The sequence below is a fragment of the Aphelocoma coerulescens genome, chromosome 1, assembly GCF_041296385.1.
Source record: "Aphelocoma coerulescens isolate FSJ_1873_10779 chromosome 1, UR_Acoe_1.0, whole genome shotgun sequence".
NCBI classification, from domain to species: domain Eukaryota; kingdom Metazoa; phylum Chordata; class Aves; order Passeriformes; family Corvidae; genus Aphelocoma; species Aphelocoma coerulescens.
Genome location: NC_091013.1, coordinates 70,651,226 through 70,670,297, shown reverse-complemented (window position 1 = coordinate 70,670,297; position 19,072 = coordinate 70,651,226). Strand labels below are relative to the sequence as shown.

The 19,072-nt window shown below is 42.8% G+C and overlaps 1 protein-coding gene and 1 long non-coding RNA gene across 3 annotated transcripts in view; one reads left to right on the top strand and one right to left on the bottom strand.

The window, feature by feature from the left end:
- The first annotated feature begins 2,110 nt into the window (after nucleotides 1-2,110).
- Nucleotides 2,111-19,072, top strand: part of KL (klotho) — a 48,336-nt gene continuing 31,374 nt past the window's right edge. For both annotated transcript variants that reach the window (XM_069012214.1, XM_069012220.1), the window contains exon 1: nucleotides 2,111-2,937. In XM_069012214.1, coding sequence (XP_068868315.1) covers nucleotides 2,194-2,937 — 744 coding nt within the window. In that variant the 5' untranslated portion in view covers nucleotides 2,111-2,193. The remainder of the gene's footprint in view (nucleotides 2,938-19,072) is intronic.
- On the bottom strand, nucleotides 14,630-19,031 carry LOC138109147 (uncharacterized). Its single transcript, XR_011150313.1, has 3 exons — nucleotides 18,709-19,031; nucleotides 17,795-17,830; nucleotides 14,630-16,686 (listed from the first exon to the last, which is right to left on the bottom strand). It is a non-coding gene; the product is annotated as an uncharacterized lncRNA (long non-coding RNA).

Here is a 19,072-nt window from a genome sequence, read left to right as displayed (position 1 = left end):
AAGATCTTGTCAAGTCTGGTGTTACTCAGAGTAACACCATGAGGCCATTTCTTTTCCTTGGGTGTTGACAGGCACTGGAAGAAACAAGTTCCTAGTGAAGGAGCTTCAGTTTAATGTCTCCTTATTGGTGCTGCCCAAGTACAAATAAGATTGATCTAGGTTTTAGTTAATAATTAACACATGAAAAGAGAATGTACCATGATGTATTTCAGAATCTCTTGTGTCCCTATATACTCAATGAATTTTTTTCCTTAAATATTAGCAATATACTTACCATCACTAATACCCTGTTTTTGGTGGTGGTGTTTCTGAGACATGCCTGTACATACCAACTTTTAAAATAGTTTGTCAGCAAAATCCAGTCAAGACATTACACTTCCCTTGAAGTCAGGTCTGCAGCTGAACAGGGAGCCTGGCTCTCCACTCCTTGCACAGGGACAATTGCAGCAATGCCCCAGTGCACTTAACAATTAATCTCCAATTTCTGCAAGTAAGTAGCAGGTGATGCCAACAGCTTTTTCTGTTGTTGTACCTGAAGTTGTCTCTTACTCAGACTGTAATTGAATTCCAGCACCTTGTCAGACTGTATCCCAAATTCACTCCTGGAAGCCAATGTCCAGCCTTGGTTCTGGGCTTGCCACCTCCTGTTCCTGCCCGACAAACTTCCTCCCTTAGGGAAGGGCTGTCGATGGTCCCCTTGACTGTTCAGACCTCCATCCCCCTAACATGGCAATTAATTGATTTCCAACAGTGGAAGACTAACTCCAATCCTGTCCCCTACATCTTTGGTCTCTTTAAAAACAGCAGAGATCAATCCCCAAAACTGATCTGGATCAGTGCAGAAAAGGTGGACAGGCATGGCAAATTCCCTGCCTGCATTTGGGAGAGGTGAGAGCCCATCCTGTGCACAAAAGGAAACGTTCACAACTGGCATTTAAATCCATTGACTCACTATTAGTGATTATCTGTAATTTTCCCCTGAGGGCGTTTATTTTCTAAAACGAAAAGGAAATTATCTAAATGCCTTAATTCTGTAGTTAAACAACAGCCTTATCTCCTGGGAACATCTCTCTGTGCCTAACAGCCTGTCTAGTGGATGTATTTTATTCTTAGGTGCCCCAAATTCTGTTAAGAGTTCACACCACTGAATACCACGTTCTGCAATGTGTTGGGCTGTTTCTTGCTTCGCAGTCTAGGTTGAACTGTTCTGTACAAGGGAGACGCAAAGGGCAGTTTGAGACCTGCCTTTAAAGAGCAGTCCATGCCTCACGCCTGCTCAGTTAGGAAATGTAACTCAGTAGTCAAACTTAGCTCGATTGGTTTCATCTCCGTGAAGATCCGTGAGGCATTTCTAACTAGAACTTGTTTTGTGTGCAGCAAACAACCAAATATACCAACTTCCTACTCCAGGAAAGAAAACTGTTGTTACTGGGAGGTGACAGCCCATGAGTTCCCGGGGAGCGGGCGGGGAGGAGTGAGTGTTATGTCCTTGGAGAACGAGTTTCTCTGCAACTGCTGCTACATGAGAGATCACAGGTGCGATGTGTCTTGCTAAAGCAGCACGACGGAGACACTGAGTGAAGGGAAAAGCGTTTTTATTTCCTCGCCCTTCCCCCTCGGCCCCGTCATCGCTCCCCCTCTCGGTCCAGCGCAGGGGCCGCTGCCCCACGGACTCCCCGACGGCGGCACTGCAGCGGGGAACAGGAGGGGGCTACGCTCAGCCCCCCGGAGGAGACGGGTCCGGCCGTCGAATCTCTCCGCGGGCTCTTCTAAAGGGCGCAGGACAGCGGCGAGGGTCCCGCTTCCGAGGGGGCACCGGAGCCGCAGCGAGGTGCGGGCCCCCGGTGGGGCGGGCGATGGGCTGCAGGACCCCGCCTGCCGCCCGGGACCGGGATCTCCGCCCTCAGGGGGCCGTGGGGGTACACACGTGCTCCCGGAGGGGGCGAGAGGGTTCACCTCTCCCCGAGGAGCCCCGCTTCCCCCCTCTCCTCCCCGCCCGCCCCGTCTCACGCCCTGGCTCCCGCCCCCGGCGGCAGCTCTCCCCGGTGGAACCGGCCGGGAAGGATGCAGGCGGCAGCTCCGAGGTAATTATTAATGGCCGTGCCCACCGGGGCGGGAGAGGGGGGGGCGCGAGGTGAGATAAAATGGGGCGGCGGGGAGCTGGAGCCGCCGTCGCGGAGCCCCGCCGGGAGCATGGCTCTCGCCGCCTTGCTGCTGTCGCTGCTGCTGCTGCTGGGGCGGCTGGGGCTGGGGGCGCCGGGGCAGGGCGCGGGCACCTGGTCCCGCTTTGCCCGGCTGCCCTACCCGCAGGACCAGCTCTTCCTCCACGACACCTTCCCCGACGGCTTCCTGTGGGGCGCGGGCAGCGCAGCCTACCAGACGGAGGGCGGCTGGCGCCAGGGCGGCAAGGGCGCGTCCGTCTGGGACACCTTCGCCCACCGCCCGGCCACGCCGCCGGGGGCCGCTCCGCCGGGGCCCGTGGGCGGCGACGTGGCCAGCGACAGCTACAACAACCTGTTCCGCGACGCCGAGGGGCTGCGGCGCCTGGGAGTCTCGCACTACCGCTTCTCGCTGTCCTGGGCCCGGCTGCTGCCCAACGGGACGGCGCCCCCCAACCCCGCCGGGCTGGCGCACTACGGGCGGCTGCTGGCCCGCCTGCGGGAGATGGGCGTCGAGCCCGTCGTCACCCTCTACCACTGGGACCTGCCGCAGGCCCTGCAGGACGCCTTCGGCGGCTGGGCCAGCCCCGTCCTGCCCCAGCTCTTCCGCGACTACGCCGAGCTGTGCTTCCGCCACTTCGGCGGGCAGGTGCGCTACTGGCTGACAATGGACAACCCCTACGTGGTGGCCTGGCATGGCTACGGCACGGGGCGGCTGCCGCCCGGCGTGCGGGGAGGCCCGCGCCTGGGATACCTGGCGGCCCACCACCTGCTCCAGGTAAATGGCGGCTGGCGCGAAGGGGCCCCGGCAGCTCCTCGGCCGTGCCAAGGTGCCGGGTGCGCAGGCCGCCCTCAGCCCGGCCCGTTGGCACACCTGGGCCCTGGTCGGACACTGGCACGGAAAACAAATCCATGTGCCCGACAGAGTGTGGGCAGCAGATCTATGGGCAAAGGAAGCAAAACTCAAGGTGCAAGGCAGGAACTTTGCGGTTGATTTGGTGGCGAGTTAAAGAACTCTGTTTGGCAGAAATGCCCGGGTCCGCCCGCAACAGTTCAATTGCCATTGTGGGAGGGTGAGGGTCTGCCGTTCCTGGACTGTACCAGTCCAGCACCGCCTTTCTAAGGTGGAAATGCTTAATGCGACTGTACAGGGAATTTGTGTATTTGATAAAAAAGGCTTACTGGGTTAATGGAGATGCTAGAGGTGGCCAAAATGTCATACAGAGACATTTTCTTGACAAAGCATGATGTTTCTTTGAGTGTGAGCACTTTTTGGTAAAAGACACCCTTAGTTCCCCACTTAGTCTTGTAAGTGGTACAAGCAGTTTGCTAACTTAATTTTTATCCTGTGTATCTATATGGTGTAATTGTAATATTTGCTGGGGTCAACCCTTGTGGATTTTGAGAGAGAATTAAGCAAAAGTGTGTACCAGTCCTTCCAATGACAAGTGAAAAGGATTCAGCCGACTGGAGTGGGGTGGCCATTTAGGCATGGTCTCTTGTACTGTAATACACATTCACAAATTCTGCTAATTTCTATCTGCTAAGCGCACACTTACTGGCAAGAGTGTTACCCCAATGAGTATTGTGTGTTAGATGTGAGCACAAAGAAAACATCCAATACTTGCCTTATTTGACTTTTTTCTGGTATTACTTCTGCATTCTTTAATGCTATAAATAAGTCAAAGGGAAAATATAGATGGCAAAAATGTGGGTAAAATTTCAGGTTAAATTCCTTGTCCTGAAAACTTTAAGCTTTTCATTTAGTTTCCACGGTGTGTACTTGGCCGTGTTTCATGCTTGAGTATATCCTGAATCACCATAGTATCAGAGTCCCTCATAATCTCAAGCATGTGCTTGCTCTCATAAAAGCTCTGTGAAGCAAGATACTTTTCTATTTAACAGATGAGAAACTGAGGCACAGTCTTGCCCACACCATGTGAACAGTATAATTAAACTGGGAGGGTCTACTGGTACTTGGTTTAGTGACAGAACCTTAGTGTTTAGTTTTGTCCCAGTGACTGTCAGTCAGGATTTGCACATCAGTGGGCATTTCTTTTTACGCACAGTGGAAGGCAGCAAGATACTGCCTTTCCCTCTGTCCCCATTTTATGAATGAGGTGCTGAAACAGATGCAATTAAGAGCCAAAATGGCCATTGGTTCTTAGTGCCCTTCTCCTGGTGTGTGATCTTTGTAGCATATTGGTCAGTTACATTACATTTCTAGCTCTTCTAGAAGTCATATCCCCAAATCTCAAATCACCTGCAGAGAAAATGAGGGACATACATTCTGTGCAGAGGAGCTCACATCCCTGACTTCTCCAGGTAGGAGTCTTAGTAGAGGCAGAGGTAGAGCCTAGCCCTTCAGCACAGAGAAGTGAACAGCTTTAGCACTAAGATCCTCCTTCACCTTTTTACTTCTCTGTAGTGTATTGATACTAGACCTTTCAACTTGTACAAATGGTGAAGTAGGAGGAAGATACACAATACAGCTTCTTCACAGCCTGATATCCATGGAGATACTGGGTTAGGTTAGGTTGTGTAAGGAAAGATTAATGTTCTACCCTATATGGTAAAGAGTGAATTACATTTAAATGTAAATTAAATTGTCTTACACAGTTCTTGAGTGATTGACTTTGCAGCTTGAATGTTGTTCTTGAATGTGTGTCTGTGGGCTGTATAATTTTGTTGGTGAGTTTGGTCATTTTTTGGGAGTGTGCACAGCTTTGGTTTGTATCGAAGGGGTGCACAGCAGTACTGCTTTATCACATAAGCTGCAGGAGATGTGCAGCACTGGACAGTGTTGCTGGGAGATAGCGTCCTCATAGACCCGCTGGAAAGGATGTGGCTGAATCCTCTCACACAAAGAAAACTCCCTTTCAGTTGTCTAACCTTTTGCTGCTTATGTCGTAAGGTCTGGTCCCTGTTGTCTTCTTAATCCTTCTCTTTGTCATTCTTGTATTTTATTTTTTTCCAGGGAGGTTAAGTTTGCCAACATGTTTGGTTTTCTTTGAAGTTAGAATTTGTTGTCATAATTGTTTGGCTCTTAGCAAATGAGCAGACTAGCTCTTAATATGCGTGATTTCTGACTTATTTACAGTACGCAGTTTAAGTGTCTTCTTTCTGCATTTATTCAAAGCCAAGACTTACATAAGTGGAAAGCTAAAGCTAATGAAAGCTGATGCCTCCTAATTTATTTTACTGGATGCTAATTATGTTAAAAAGCAAAATAATTTCCTTTAAGTTCTTTAAAATTCAACAGATATAAATGTGGATTTTGGGTTTTGTTTTCCTGAGCAACTTATTTATTATCTGAAGAAATAATCAAATAAGAGTTTGATTCAATTTGGGTTGTTCAATTCAGAGTTGGTGAAAACAGGGCAATGAAGTTTGATTTAAGTAATGATGTTTGAATTCAGCTTGAATGGATTTCATCATATTGTACTGAATTTTTAAATGACCTCTCATTTTTCTGAACTTCCTTAAGTGAGTCATAACAGATGCTAAATTGACAGAGACACTTTTTTACAGACAGGAGCAAATAAAAATAGTGTAAAAAACTTGTAAGAAAAAATTACTTTATTAATGCCTTCTTGGTGCATACTTGAGGGATGTTGATCAGTATTCAGTGAAAATGTCACCCTTTTATAGTATTTCCACTGACACTTGTCGCTTTTGATATGTCTAAGCCCTTCAAATGTGGTAAGAAGTGGAGGAAGCTGTTCATGTTTATTCACAAAATAAATGGAATGGATCAAGTATGTTTCATAAAAGTTGGCATTCTCTCAAGTCAACAGCCAGAAAATGTAATGCCAGCAATCTGTCATGCATATGATGCATCTCTTTCTCCAGATAGGAGTTGAGAGAGGTCAGCGTATTATGTTCTGGTTTTTGCAAATGCATTTTTTCATTAATGGTTCACAGTATGTTGTTTGAGTTGAACATACTTGGATTTACTCAATATAAACAGCATTTGCAGAAACAGAAGAACATGTCTTTTCCCCAAAGAAGTGAGTGGAACTGCTGCCTGGAAACCAGTCACATAGCAACCGACTGATTTCTATTCCAAAACTCTTTCCAAAACAGAAGGTAAGTACTCTTTTGTTGACCTTCAGTGCTAAACCTAATAAAGTATCAGTAATTCCAGTGTAGGAGAGTGGTCTTTTCTTTGTGTGTATTGTTTCTTTTGAAATTCAGACATCCCTTAAACTTTCACTCAGTGCAAATGGAATGATTTGGGATTTTCCTGAAAATAACACAGCTCATCCTAGTTGTGAAGGCATACCTAGTTTTCAGAAAAAAGGAGGAATACGTCTAAATAATAGTATTTTTTTTCCTATTCTTGCTTTCTTAAGGTGTAATTCAAAGAACAAAGAAGAAATTGATTCTTGCCTGGGTTTCAGTAGCAATTGGGTAGTATCTATTTACAGTAGTGATTGTTCTACTCCTTAATCATTTGAATCAGGTTTCTTTCAAATATCATATTTGACAAAGAAGTGCTGTCAAACCAATAGTGCAAGTTCAGGTCTGATGCTGCAGTTTTCTGTGCCAGTAGCTGCCAAAAGTTACACTATGTTCACAAATTATGTTAAAAGTTATAGCAAGTAGTTTTTAAGCTTTAATCATTAAAAGAAAAAAAAAAAAGCATTGAGTTTAATTTTAAAATGTGATAAACAGAGGAGTTTGGGTTTCACGAATGCTCATTTTATTAAAATTAGCTCCAGAGATGGAATACATAACTTTCCCTTTGCCCTTCCTACCTGATTCCATACATGTTTGCAAAAGGATTGTTGTTTTCAAATATTCTGTTGTAATAAAAAAACCAGTTTATTACTTTTACAGAGAGTACTTTGATTTTTACTCATAGAAATACCAGGACTGCATGGAGAATAAAGTGTTACCATGGAAGAGTAAGAGTGGACCTCCTTCAAGTGTAGGGGTTCCATAACTTGAAAAGCTTTTTAGAAATTATAGGAAATCTTAGCAAAACTCAACAGGCAGGACATGGAAAGACCACATGGAAGTGACTGAAGTGGAATGGAAGCAGAATTTGTGTGTTCTCTGTGTGGAAGGAAACCAGGTCAAGCCCGTAGGCACATTAAGTCCCACCTCAGCTCTTCTGCTGTTCCTTATGAGGATGAGGATTTCTTGAGAGTCTGTTCATGATGAGGTTTTTAGTGCTTGGTAGTTGTGGCTGTATAGCTGTGAATCTTGGTAAATTCTATTGGCAGCCCTAAATCTGTTTTCATGTCTCATTTGAAGTGCCACCTGCCTGATTGCTAATTGTTGTTGTAGCTGTTGCTGGAGGTACCTAGGTGATATTTCTGGTTCCTAGCCAAGGTAGTCTAGTATGCTTCCTTTTTAAATAGCAGTTTTTCATGTTGGGCAGGACTCTTCTCAGTGCTGGGAAGATACTGACTGCTGGTTAACTGCAGTTTGCTACAGATAGGGGCGTTTAGGTTGGCAACACAGAATTCACATCTGGTAAAATCTCACCGGGTACATGAGTGTAAAGCTCCTTGATACTGTTTAGTTTTGCATTAATAAAGCCTCATAAAGTGTGAGATATTCTTTGTTCTCCCCTTCAACCTCTTTCCTCAAGCAGGAGAGATCCTGTATTTGTTGTAGTTTTGAGGAATCCAAAATGAAGTGTGTCACTGTGTATTCCTTTGTATTATAAACTTCCAGTTTCCATTTCACCTTGTTTCTGTGGATGCTTTCCAGTATGTAAAGCTACTTGATGGACATAATTCCTACTTTTACTTGGGACCTGGAAAATAAAGCTGGTGAGACATATGTTGTAGTTCAAGATAGGTCATCATTTTTTAATGCCTGTATTTCCCTTTTGACTGAAAGCTAGGAGCTCTGAGAGCTTTTCCCCTGATAGGTCAAGTAGCAACCTCTGTTCCACAGCCATCAGCAGGTTGGAAATGCAGAGGCTGTCCTTTCTTTTGAAAATGTTGTCTTCTGTAAAGTAGAAATGCTCTATCATGTAAGAGAGAGTTGTTCCACTCATCAAGTACCCATCTTCTAGAAGGTCAAATTCTCTTGCTTTGGTTGACACTGGGCTTACCTTAGGTTTGTTCCTCACATTTATTAACTCTTTCTTAACAGCATCTTCTTCCCAGTGTACTCGGGGGAGCAAAACATTTTCCCCCCTGTCTTTTATTATTTCTTCAACTAGTTAGAAGCAGTGAATATGTCAGTACAGCTGATGGCAATGTTGGCAAGCTGTGACAATTAGGACAGGATGTAGGCATTTAGAGGCATTTTGTTTTAATTATTTTGGCTACTGTGCTGCAGATCCTTCTTTTGGAGAAATGTGAAAGAACAGATGTGTATGTAGACACATCTGTAGTTTGCTTAGCTGCAGTTTGAGTCTTGTGGCTTTCAGTTAGTAATTGGCAGAGTTTAAAGGCAGTTTGATAATCCTTGCAACTGAGTGCGTGGTTTGTGTGTTTGGTTGTTGCTGATGAGCAGATAAACTGCTGAACTTAATCTGAAGGTGCAAGCCTTATGCTGACAAAGTTTTAAAAAAGCCAAGAAACCAGCAATCAAAGGAGTCTACTTGTACGGATTTGTAGGTAAAGAAGGGTACGCAGGAGAATTTCTTCTATTTTTCTTTCCCCAAATGATAAAAATAAAGAAGAGAAAATTATGAAGACACGCTTCTGAAGAAGTAGAGGAGGTGATCTCTGTGTACAACGATGAGGCCAAGTTGAATGGGGCTTTGAGCAACCTGGTCTAGTGGAAGATGTCACTCCTGCCCACAGCAGTGGGGTTGGAACTAGATGACTTTTAAGGTCCCTTCCAACCTAAGATAATCTGTGATTCTATGGCAGGTTTTAGCAATTATAGGATGTGTGCTACCAGTTTTAAGTATTAAATAAAAGTTAGTCATGCTTTAGTATTTGTCTGCCAAAGCATATAGAAAAATATCACAGTCAAAACTGTGAATGTTGATTTTAGATTAAAACAGAAGAATGGAACAGAAGAATATGGTTGTAGACAGCATCTCAGGATCCTTAGGAAAATACTGAAATGAAGATTGGACAGATCTCTGAAGGAGAAGGTGACTTATTGAATATGACCATGAAAGAAGAGACTGGCTTCTGGAGAACAGCTGAATTACTTCACGTGGGAGAAAATGTGTCAGCAGAAAGAGAAGGTGAGTTGTCAAGATGGGAGAAAAAGTACAAAAGGAGAAAGTGATATTGGCCAATGCAAGGGACTGGCGCCTTTGGTAAAATGGGTTGAGTAGAAGATGAACGATACCAAGGGAGGGAAGGAATTAGACTCACACTGATGCTCTCTGTAAATACTCCTGAACGTAAATATCAATGACAGGAAGAAAATTCAGAGTTAAAAGACCAAATGCATACACACACAAAAGGATATCAGTACAGTTAGATTGACTCTTAGAAGTCATGGATAGCTTTGGAAGAGAGAGCTGCTGGAATGGTCTTTCAGTATTAATGGTAGGAACAAAAATCTTTTAAGACAGCTAGAGCAGTTTGGGAAAATAGACTTGATGCATTTGGTGGCAGTGGAGGTGACAGTACCAGTAAATGTGAAATCTTCCTCTTTGCTTGCAAGTTCATAACAATGATACAAGGCATAGTCTAAATCTGAGAATATCATTCAATGAAAAAAACAAAATACAGTCTATATTAACAGTCAACAGTTTGTTTAGTCTATCAGTGATGGCAACTTCTGGCTTGCTGTAGCTTCAGCTCTAATCTGAAAGCACAAAACACTCATAAAAAGCCTGTCTGTTAAGTCTGTGGTGTGTCTCCCTGGAGATTTGTCAGGGAGGGTCCTTTGAGATGCATGGAGTAAGAAAATGCATTTTAAGAATATCTGGATTTGGCCACATTGAAGCCCATTTGTTTCGCTTCATCTCTGTGTATGTTTAGTTTGAGAAGAGATAGACTTCTGTGTTATGAAGAATTGCAAAACTTTAAAGCTTAGTTTTGTTTTGATTCTGAAAAACCCCCAACCCATATTCTAAATTCTCCCGGTTACTGAAATCTTTACAAGATGCTGTTTACGACAGTTGGTATAGGAACTGGGGGACTGGGGCCACAGGTGATTCCAGTGCTACCCAACAGCTAGATCTCTGTGACATCTGCGTGATGGAAAGCACAGGGGCTTTTGCACATCTCAGGATCTGGCCAGCCTGGGGGGCTGAAAGGCCGGGGAGTGCTGCAAGACACCCTGCAACACATTCTTCAGCAATGGGGAGGCTGACAGGGGACCATGCACATTGACAGGGGACTGTCACTTCAGTCTGCACATGGTCCTTTTGTTATTTGCACATTAGCTCTCACACTGACAGCTGAGATTCGATTTTGTTTTTAGTCACACCTCTAAAGACAGCTGAATGGTTCAAAATTGGCTGGGAGAGAGTATCCTATGGAATGCCTTGCAATTTTTTGAGTCCAAAAGTCAACCCAGGAATGCTTTTGTAGGTTTATCAGTTTAATGCTCTTACTAAGGGCTAGAAAATGTTGGTACCACTGGGATTATATTTTACAAGATATTTGCTTTACAGTTGGGAAGACAGTAGCATCTGTTTTGGTCCTGCTTGTAGAAAAGATTTCAGATGGTTGGGTGGAGAAAGGGGACAGACTTGTAGCTGCTGGTCACATGTTCTGGTAAGAGTTCAGAGTGATTTTCCAATGCCTTTTCTCAGTCAGCTTTTTTCTTGTTCTCTTGAATATGTAGTAGCTCTGGATCAGTTGTTTTTCAGAGCTGAGGGCAAAGTTTACTCAATTTGTTTGTTTAACTTCCAGCATTTTAAGAAATGAAATAATTTTTTTGCTGCAGGCATGAAACTGTTGAACATAGTCACTGATTAATTATTCTAATTATGATTCCTTAGATATATATGGAAATGGTAGAATTATGCAGCATGTCTTTTCTTTTGAGAAAGTAGGTTGGGAAAATATTGCATTGTAAGCTCAGTGATTTTTAAAAAAATTTATTTTGTAAGTAATAACATATTGCTTAAAAATCAATTGAACAAATCTGACCTTATGGTTGAGAAGAAAGTTCAGCTGACACCTGGCTGTACAGTGGTGACACGGTCTTTGTAATACACTTATTTAATTCCTCATTTCTTTTCCTGTCACAGTACAGTGTTAACTTGGGTGCAAATGATGCTTGCACAGAGAATGACCACCACAACAGGATGTCCATCACCAGTTATATATGCCCTCAGGAGGCAAAAATCCAGGCCAGAAAGAGTTGTAACAAAACATGGGGTGATAGGAAGGAGGAGTATTGGGAAAACAGATAATGCCTGAGGATCTGGTGAGATGGGGGGGGGGTGACTGTCCAAGAGTGCAAATGCAGGAGCTGGGTTTATGAGGCAATACTACATTTTCATGCGTATATTTAGCATTAAAAATGAGATGGCCTGGAGTCCTCAAGGATGAGTTGTTCCCTGTTTCATTTTTTTCTATAAATTTCATATGAATTATTTTGAGGAAGCTGACTAGTGATTTAAGGAAATTACAGACCATGCTTCACAAGGATGGGGCCTAATTCAAAGTTTGTCTTGGCTTATGGTGTCCATTTACTGTCCCTACATTGCCACCGGGACTGGGAGTGGGAGTCACCGTGAGTAGCCTGCTAAAGAAAGGAGGGATGATACATTAGGTCTGGGTTTATCAAAGGAGCTTAAGGAAAATAAGTGAAAATTGATTTTCCCTTTTGCTTTTTGGGGAACCCTGTCACTTTCAAGCAGTTAAGTAAATTTGCAAATTAAACAGATGTGTTCCTCTTATCTTGAGGAAAATGTACATTCCCACATTCAAGCAGCATCTCTGTGTATGAAATGTAAGACCTTGGAAATACACTGAAGGAGCTCTTGAAATCAGTTTACCATCCTACTTCCCTCACCAGCTATGAATATGTGTCTTGTTTTTAGAGAAGAGAGTATTGGGGTATATCACACAGGGCAGGGAACAGAGCTGTGGGAATATGATTCAGCTGCAGTTTTGCATCTTAATTATATGCTTGCTGGGGAAAAAAAAAAACCTTTTCCTTCATACCACCCTGTCATATTAGCTAGCACTTTCTAATCTTCCTAATACCTCCCAAATTCACAAAGTAATATAATGTCATTAGAGCAAGTCAGAAAGATCTAAAACCTTTGAAACTGGAATGTGCTGATTCATTGAAATGAAAATATTTGAGAGACTTCAGTTTTCCAGAAAAACTTGAGAACTAGGGGAAATAAATATCAATCGTTTTGCTGTAGAATTCTTGGTTTTCTATTTTAATATAATACTGGAAAATTTCATTTTGATGTAGTGAGTCAGTCAGTCATTTCACACTCTGCCTTCTGTATTCTGTCACTGGATGAGTGCCCACTGCTTCAAATTGGGTCAGTTTACCCTTGTGAAATTGCTGTTTAACCTGCTGCAATATGACTGACTTATTGAAGCTGCAGATTGATGCTTTTTATTCTCTGATGAAAGAAGTAAAATGGAGTTGTCAGGACAGAATTCTTGCACCGTAGAGGTTACTCTGTGTCTCGTATTTGTAGCTGGGCTGCTTGTGCCACTTTTGTGTGAAACTGTAATTATTCAGTCATTTATCCAGCTCTTCTTTCCTATTTCTGGTAAAAAGAAAAGTGGTACTTGAAGGAGGCAGTTGCTTAAAAGGGGAAAAATTTCTAATGAAAGCAGCATCAAATTGGCACGGTCATTCTGATTCTGAGTACTAGAACCAGCAAACTGTGGCACAGGGAAGTTCAGAAAGAGGCTTTTTCCATATCTCAGCTTAGGGTAATGAATTAGAAACCACTTCAAAATTGGTTGGTGGTGAAATTGTTGTAGCAAGAGCATTGTAACAGTAAGCCATGAAAGGCGAGAACCCTAAACCCCACCAGTCAGATCTCACTTTACCCAGGCTGGACTCTTCTGGAGAGTAATGTTTCCTGTGTTACTTGTAATTTGGAGTAGGTTTGTAGAAACCAGAGGGGATGAGCATTGATCTGGATTAGATACTGATGCTGGCCTGTGGGAGCTGGTTTTGCAGGGTCTTGCCTTGTGGTCAGGAAAGAATTTAAATTGTCAAGGAATAGTGATTTTTTTTTGTTTGTTTGTTTTGTTTGTCTTTTTTTCCCTTTCTTTATGCCATGGCCAGGCTCCCAGGATCACTAAGGCATTTTACCTAAGTAATTTGCCTTCTGTTGCAAGGGTTTAGGATTGTGATGATATCTTTGCTTTTCCTGGTTCATTCCTGTGGTTCACTATGACATCTAGAGCGTTTGGCATGTTTTTCTTGTGTTAAATATCTTGGAATTGGCTTTTTAGCTCATAATGCCATGAACATAGAATAACAGAATCACAGGATGGTTTGTGTTGGAAGGAACTGTAAAGAATATCTAGTTCCAACCTTCCTGCCATGATGTGACATCCCACTCTTGAGGGAGAGGCAACACCCAAGATTCATAGATGCTCATGGTTGAAAAGGAATGACAAAAATCAGAGGGTCCACAGGTTATCTTCTAGACTTCTACACATGGGAAGGGACACCTTCTGCTAGATCAGGTTGCTCAAAGCCCTGGCCAGCCTGAGCTTGATCAAAGGAATGGGATATCCACAGCTTTGTTGGGCAACCTGTTCCGGTGCCTCACCACCTTCGAATTTCTTCTGAATATCTAATCTAACTCTTCCCTCTTTCAGGTTAAAGCCATTCCCCCTTATCTAATCACTACATGCCCTTGTGAAAAGTCCCTTTCCAGATTTCCTGTAGCCCCCCTTTAAGCCCTGGAAGGTGCTGTGAAGGGAGTCTTCACTTCTCCAGGAGGGGGCATATGCTATTGTGTAGTGTTTGGGGCTAGAGTCTTGCTACTATATTGCAGGCCACTAAGCTTGGTGATTCCTGTATCTCTTTTCCATTTTTTTGTCTTGGGACTGTTCACTTTGAGTGAATGCTCCTGGGGAATATGTTTTTTTAGGGATGAAGTGAGTATGGAAGACCAAACTACAAAGAGAGCGAGCAATAGGAAAGTGTCAAACATATGTTGGAGCAGCATGTTCCCAGTGTGGGAAAGGACCTGGAGGATCTCGAAAGACTTGTGGGGCAGTAGCATTTTGTAGACCCAAGATCACATAGAAATGCCTGAGTGAGCTATTTAAGTGTCTAGGGGCAAAAAATTATACTGGCAGGTTTACACAGACAAGGGAGTTAATTGTTATGTGAAATACGTAGAGTAATTTACCAAAATAAACTGTTAACTGTCAGAGAGGGAGGCTTGCTGTGACACAAACACTGACATTGGACATAAAATAGAAACAGTAGCAATGACAAGCTGCCAGGCAGACTCAGGTTTTTTGTTACATAATAAAGCAGTTCCAGGTTTTTGAGTGACTGGTGCAAGCAGCTGAAGATTTTTCTCTGAAGCACCTTATCTTGGAACTGCTTCCATGATAATGAGATGGGTTAGACACCCATTGTAGTGTGACTCTTATATTCTATTATTACTCTCCTACAAGTGTAAGGAAATAGTACATTCTCAGTCCCCACATTATATTTCTGGTAAGATTAATTATCGATCCCGCCCCTGAATAACTCACTATTGTTTTGTGCAGTAACTATGCAGAGGAGTTTTGGAAGCACCAGCCCAGAGCATCAGTTTTGTGTCTCAAAATCTTCAAAGAGTAGAATATGTAGAGAAGACATATAGGCAGTGGGTGTCATTCTGGAGTGTGGCCAGTGAAACCACTGCAGTTCTGCATTGGCGGAATGACATTGCTGATGTAAATCCTGAAAAAAATGTACATTATTGCAACTGTTGCATAACATGGTAGTTCACATACAGCTAAATACCTGTTCTAAGTGAAAAAATTGTCTTTTGTTTTATTGACTGTGAAATGGATGGTTTAACTGAAGAGTAATCTGGGAGATATGCAAGTAATTTTTTTATCAGCTTGGCTCATCCAGATTGGGGACACAGGAGAACATGCAAGGAAACCAGTCTGCCTAACCAAAGCTGGATATGGCCCATACAGGATGATCTGTTTTGGTGTCAGTTGGCCACCAGCTCTCGAGACAGGCATCATGGTGCTCGTAGAAGAGCTGGATGGAGATTAGAGACTGCAGAGTCCCCACGCTTATGTTTGCGTATCCTGTCTGGCATGGAAATAATTTGTTGGTACAGATGGGGCAGTCTTCAAACTGCAAAGATTATCAATAGCAAATGGTACTTCCCCAATGGCTGAAAAAACAATGTTAAAGTACCCGGAGTTCACCTCCACCCCCAGTACAGCTGTCAGCAGCAGGACATTTTGCTACTTTGAGTGAGGCTGTAGTATGGAAAATTACTCCTGTCCCACAGTTTAGAAGCGTCATCACTGTGTTGGTCTTCAGGCAGTGTTTGCATCAGCTCCGAGACACAGTTTGGCATCTGCTTGGCCTTGCAATAGCTGGCTTTCCAGTAACCATTATAAAATGTTGTTTAGCGTAAAGATACTTCTTTTAAAGTGGTTTGGCAGCATTCCCAGTGATCCCAGAGAGAAGAGCAGTTAGGACTTGTTCTCCAGCTCTGAGGCAGCTGTCCACTGGTCTGACCAGGGGTGGAGCTGTATGTACTTTGGCTCTGTACCACAGCTAGCGAGTAAAGACACGGACTAAGTTGTCCTTGGCTGCCTGCAATCCTTCAGCGTACAGCTACTTAATGAGAAGTGGTGGGCCAGGAGCTCCAGGGTTATGCAGCAGCACTGTGTGAGGGCTTGTGATGGCTGGGTGGAGAGGGAGGAGTGCAATGCATGGGCTTTGCTGTAAGATGCAGTAGAGCCATCTCCCTTGAAAACTGTGGAAGTAAATGCAGGGGACAGCAATCACACTTGAGCTAATTTTAGGATGTGTTCACCAGAGAAACCTACATTTGAACTTGCCATCCTAGGTTCCTCTTCCAGGTGATGGAGAGTAGGGAGCATGGTATCTCTTGTTCTATGACAAAAAATACAATTGTCCCATTTCTGTCTGTGGGGTATAGGTAAACCTGTGGTGACAAACTCAAGCCCAGACATTTTGTAGACATTTACCCTTAGTATAATTAGAGTGTGGAGGGGTTCGGTAGATGACAGAAGAGGGAAGTACTGAGGGGCTAGTTCAAAAATTGGCCTGAGGTGCTTTGTGTTCCTGTGACTTCTCAGAGGGTGACGTATGGTCTTAATCAAATGCAAATTTTGCCTGAGTCTCCCCTATTCCAGGCATGTGGTATCTTGTGCATGTCTGTGGGGAAGACCTGTATCACATACTCTCCCCTGGTTTTCCTGGCCAGGGAGCTGAATCTTCCGACCCAGGAAAGCAGCTGATGTTCCCCCCACAAGGGTGGTCGGTAGCACCTGCTTGGTCCTGTAAAGCCAGAGCAAGCAAGTAGCCATGGTGTCCCATGTAAGATGTCATGGACATTGAGCAACCCCATCTTGTGGCTCTTCGTTCATTTTTCCCAGTCAGCTGCTGCTGACCCACTGTGGCTGCTGGAGTATGCTGAAAGCACTTCATGCTTTTTTCAAAAATATAAAGAGAGCAGTCCTTGTAAAATATTGTTTAAAACATAACCCCTCCCCCCCCAACTTTAAAATAACAGTCTTTTTACCACTAGTTGGAACTGATATGCAAATGCAAACATACACTAGTTGCCACAGTAGTCTTCTGTCTGGAAACAAAAGATGCCTCTTTCCTTTAGGGGCCCCATTATTTTCTCCAAGGAGTTATTGAACCCCATGTCAATTTAAGTAATGCAATAGGTATTTACTAGCTGTGATAAGCAGAAAATTTAAAAATGCCCATTCAGTCTTAAAAATAAATAAAACCTCATTATTTTAAAACAAAACACAGGTATCTTGCAGTCACCTAAGAAAAAGTAGCACAAGGAAAGACATACAGCCATCAGGTAGTGGGGAAAAAGAGAGTTAAAAAAAATTGTACTTCCAAAATGTTTTTTGTCAGAGCTATCAAGAAAGGTTATCATGTTGAGCACTGGGATTCATAGACAGGAAAGGTTAATGAGGGTGAGGGCTAGGTAAATGTTGATAACTGCAGGTGCAATAACACAAAATGCTACGAATTTACAGTATCAAAGTCAAACCAGGCCCATCTGATAGCTTTCTGTGATAACTGATTGTCCAGAAAAAGAAAAATGATAAACTTAATCAATCTGTATTTTCAGAAAGACATTTGAAATGGTGGCACATGAGTTACTGTTTCAGTGGAGAAAGATGAAAATTTTCAGCAGTAGCTAGGAAATTGCTAAAACAAGTACCATAGTGAGTTGCACTGAAAGTAGAAGCATCAGTCACAAAGGGCAGTTCACAACTGAACTTCTTAATGTATTTTAACTCCCATGCCTTGCACAGGCTAGGATTGCACTACTTAGAGCATGAGCTAAACTTGAGGAGACCATGCCAGTGCAAAGGATAATCAAAATAATAAACAGATGGAATAGAAAGACTCAGTTTTTTTTCCATAAGATGAGAACTTGCTGATCACAGCGTGACCATCAGATGCGAATATAATCCAACTGTGACAAAGACACATTTGTTTCTAGTCTGTACCAGGTGATTTTCCCAGCAAAGATAAGGAATTACCTTACCAGAACATGGCTTATTTACCTGAACAAGAACACTAGGAGAGGATATTCTTCTTATCTGTAAAGAAATCAGTGGTAAAAACAAGTGAAGGAAAATAAGTGCAGGGAAAGTTTTGATGCAAGAACAAGAGTGTTTGGACTGAGCATGAATAAATTTGACCTGAAAGTCAGGGGAAAAAGAAAACCATTTGTGAAGTGTGATTCTGTAGTCATCTTCTAGAGAGAGTAGTATGAACAAAATACCTTAGCCTATGTTAAAGTGAATCTGGATCAGGTTATAAATAGGATTGTGTCATATATTTGCCCATAGAAGCACTGAATTGAATCTGATACCCTTGAGGCTCTTCCTAATTTTATGATCCAGTTTTCCTAATCCCTGTCAGATAGTAGGCACAGGATCATAAATATGGTAATGACTTTCTTTTTCAGTAAGATTTTTTTTTTTGTATTTCTGTTAAAATTCCCCGCAATTCTAGCATGGTAATATCACTCATCATTATCTCCTCTTTACTGTATCATTTAACAAAGCATTTGCAGTGTTTTACTCAGAATGTTTCACACTTTTACATGACATCCATTGTTGAGTCTACAATGAAAATATCATCTTGTAGGAAATTAGGAAGATTGACAATTAACAGGATTAACTGGTCTGCAGTAGATCAGGTTTGTGAAAGGCCTCTGCTTTCATTCCTGCTTTTCTCCTGCAGCACAGGGTTATCCCTGAAAGGAGGGATTGTGAAAGCAGTACTCTCAGAGTAGCAATAACCTTTATATATAAAGTATAAAGTATATAAGGTGTGTATATATATATATATATAAAGTATACCAAATATGTCCAGTGGCTCATTTGATAATAAACATCTAATGCATCTAATGTACTTGACTATAAATCGTATCCTAATAATCTTGAATTATTTTATGTTTCAAGGTACATACATAAAATCCCTGATGTTTCTTCAGTATTTCTTTCCAACATTTCTGCTTTCTTCCATCTCAGTAGTATGAAGAAAGTGGGTTTTGACTGCTATAGATGGAGCCTTGCTTTTTTTCCAGGTGCTTATTTCTACAGAGATTATTTTTCCTCTCAGTAAGGCAGTAAGAACGTGTTTATGTGTCTCCTGCAGAACATCTTAGCTCTTCTCTAAGAGCATTCATGTATAAAAAGAACTTCCAGTGGAAAGTTCAGTTAATGCAATGCAATCTCTTCGAGTTACTCCCCTCCTTCCTGCCTGCCTTTCTTACTCCCTCCCTGCCTTCCTCCCTTCTACTCAGCAAAACAACACCTGGCTCTTCAAGCCCT